Source organism: Eimeria mitis, genomic scaffold, assembly GCF_000499745.2.
Source record: "Eimeria mitis Houghton genomic scaffold, Emh_scaff10834, whole genome shotgun sequence".
NCBI classification, from domain to species: domain Eukaryota; phylum Apicomplexa; class Conoidasida; order Eucoccidiorida; family Eimeriidae; genus Eimeria; species Eimeria mitis.
Window position 1 is genome coordinate 1 of NW_024011778.1, and position 1,130 is coordinate 1,130.

The 1,130-nt window shown below is 51.1% G+C and overlaps 1 protein-coding gene across 1 annotated transcript; it reads right to left on the bottom strand.

The window, feature by feature from the left end:
* Window positions 1-173: 173 nt before the first annotated feature.
* Window positions 174-1,033, bottom strand: EMH_0099730 (uncharacterized protein; the record flags this gene model as incomplete). The annotated part of the gene is made up of 3 exons (XM_038022116.1): window positions 174-370; window positions 545-637; window positions 979-1,033. 3 exons carry the CDS (start codon window positions 1,031-1,033, stop codon window positions 174-176), a joined length of 345 nt encoding a protein of 114 aa, XP_037877970.1.
* Between the last annotated feature and the right edge of the window lie 97 nt (window positions 1,034-1,130).

A 1,130-nucleotide genomic window follows, 5' to 3' on the forward strand; every position in this document is an offset into this window, starting at 1 on the left:
TAAGCAGTATAAAAATAACGCACAGAGACTTTTCAGCAAAAGATAAACCCTGCATTCACCTTCACATTGTCGTACCCCATCTGCCGGCACGCCACCTGCTCGGCCTTGATATTCCAGCCATCTGAACAGACGCTGCCGAACTCTGCGTTGAGGTGTTTAGTAGTTTACGAGGATCAGCTCGTCCCATGACAGTTCAAGTTGAACATACCCTTGTTGTAGAACTGCAAGCGGCCTAAGCCCGACTGAGCCGGGGTCCCCGTGGGGCCCACGATACGGATGGTGCCGGCATCAGGCTCAACGCCGGCGAGCCTGTTGGTGCACTTGATGGCTACGTCGTCGTTGTGGTCGAGGCAGGTCGCTGGAGGTTTCTCTGCGGCGCACTCCGCCAGAGACGCTTCATTTCCGCTGCACTGAAAGCAGAGCACGGATTCGTTCGGTTTTTCTTTGCGGAGGCAAAGGACTTTCTTACAGTAATGCCTGGAGGTGCAAGCGGCAGATGAGATAAAGGGAATAGGCAGGCAACAGTAAAGGCATTCGAACGAACCTGCGCTCGCCACCGGGTACCCCTTCTCTGCACACAAGTTGGCCCCTTCCACATCCTTGCACCCGTCAAGCAGCAGCGCCCCCGTTCTGAATCCTGAATGAAGATCATTCAGAATTCTGAATGAGAGACAGAGAATGTAGATGGGGGGAAAGCTGCCGCGATTACCGAGCTCTTGGCACGCTTTCAACGCAGTCTCAGGCGAAAACGTCAAGTAGTCGCCTTTGTTGCTGGAAATAAGTGGGTTTTGGATATGTACATATGATGATCGTTTGTTGATGATGTGCTGAAGGAAATGCAGCCGCACCAAACGCTCCCCCAAACCGCTCCGTTCTTCACCTCAAGCCGCCCAACAGACGAAAGTTTGCCGAATTCTTTAACAAAAGTAATTATTTCTCAAATTATTTATTCATATACGCCAGGGAATGCCTGCTCACCGTTTACAACGCGAACATTCGTCTCGATAAGGTCAATGGAGTCTGACGGGAACATACAGATTGACTTGGCTTGCACGAGAAATCGTTTTCATGCAGCTTTCTCACCGACGAGGTACATATGGAAGCTGTATTGTTGCCTTTCTGGGGGATAG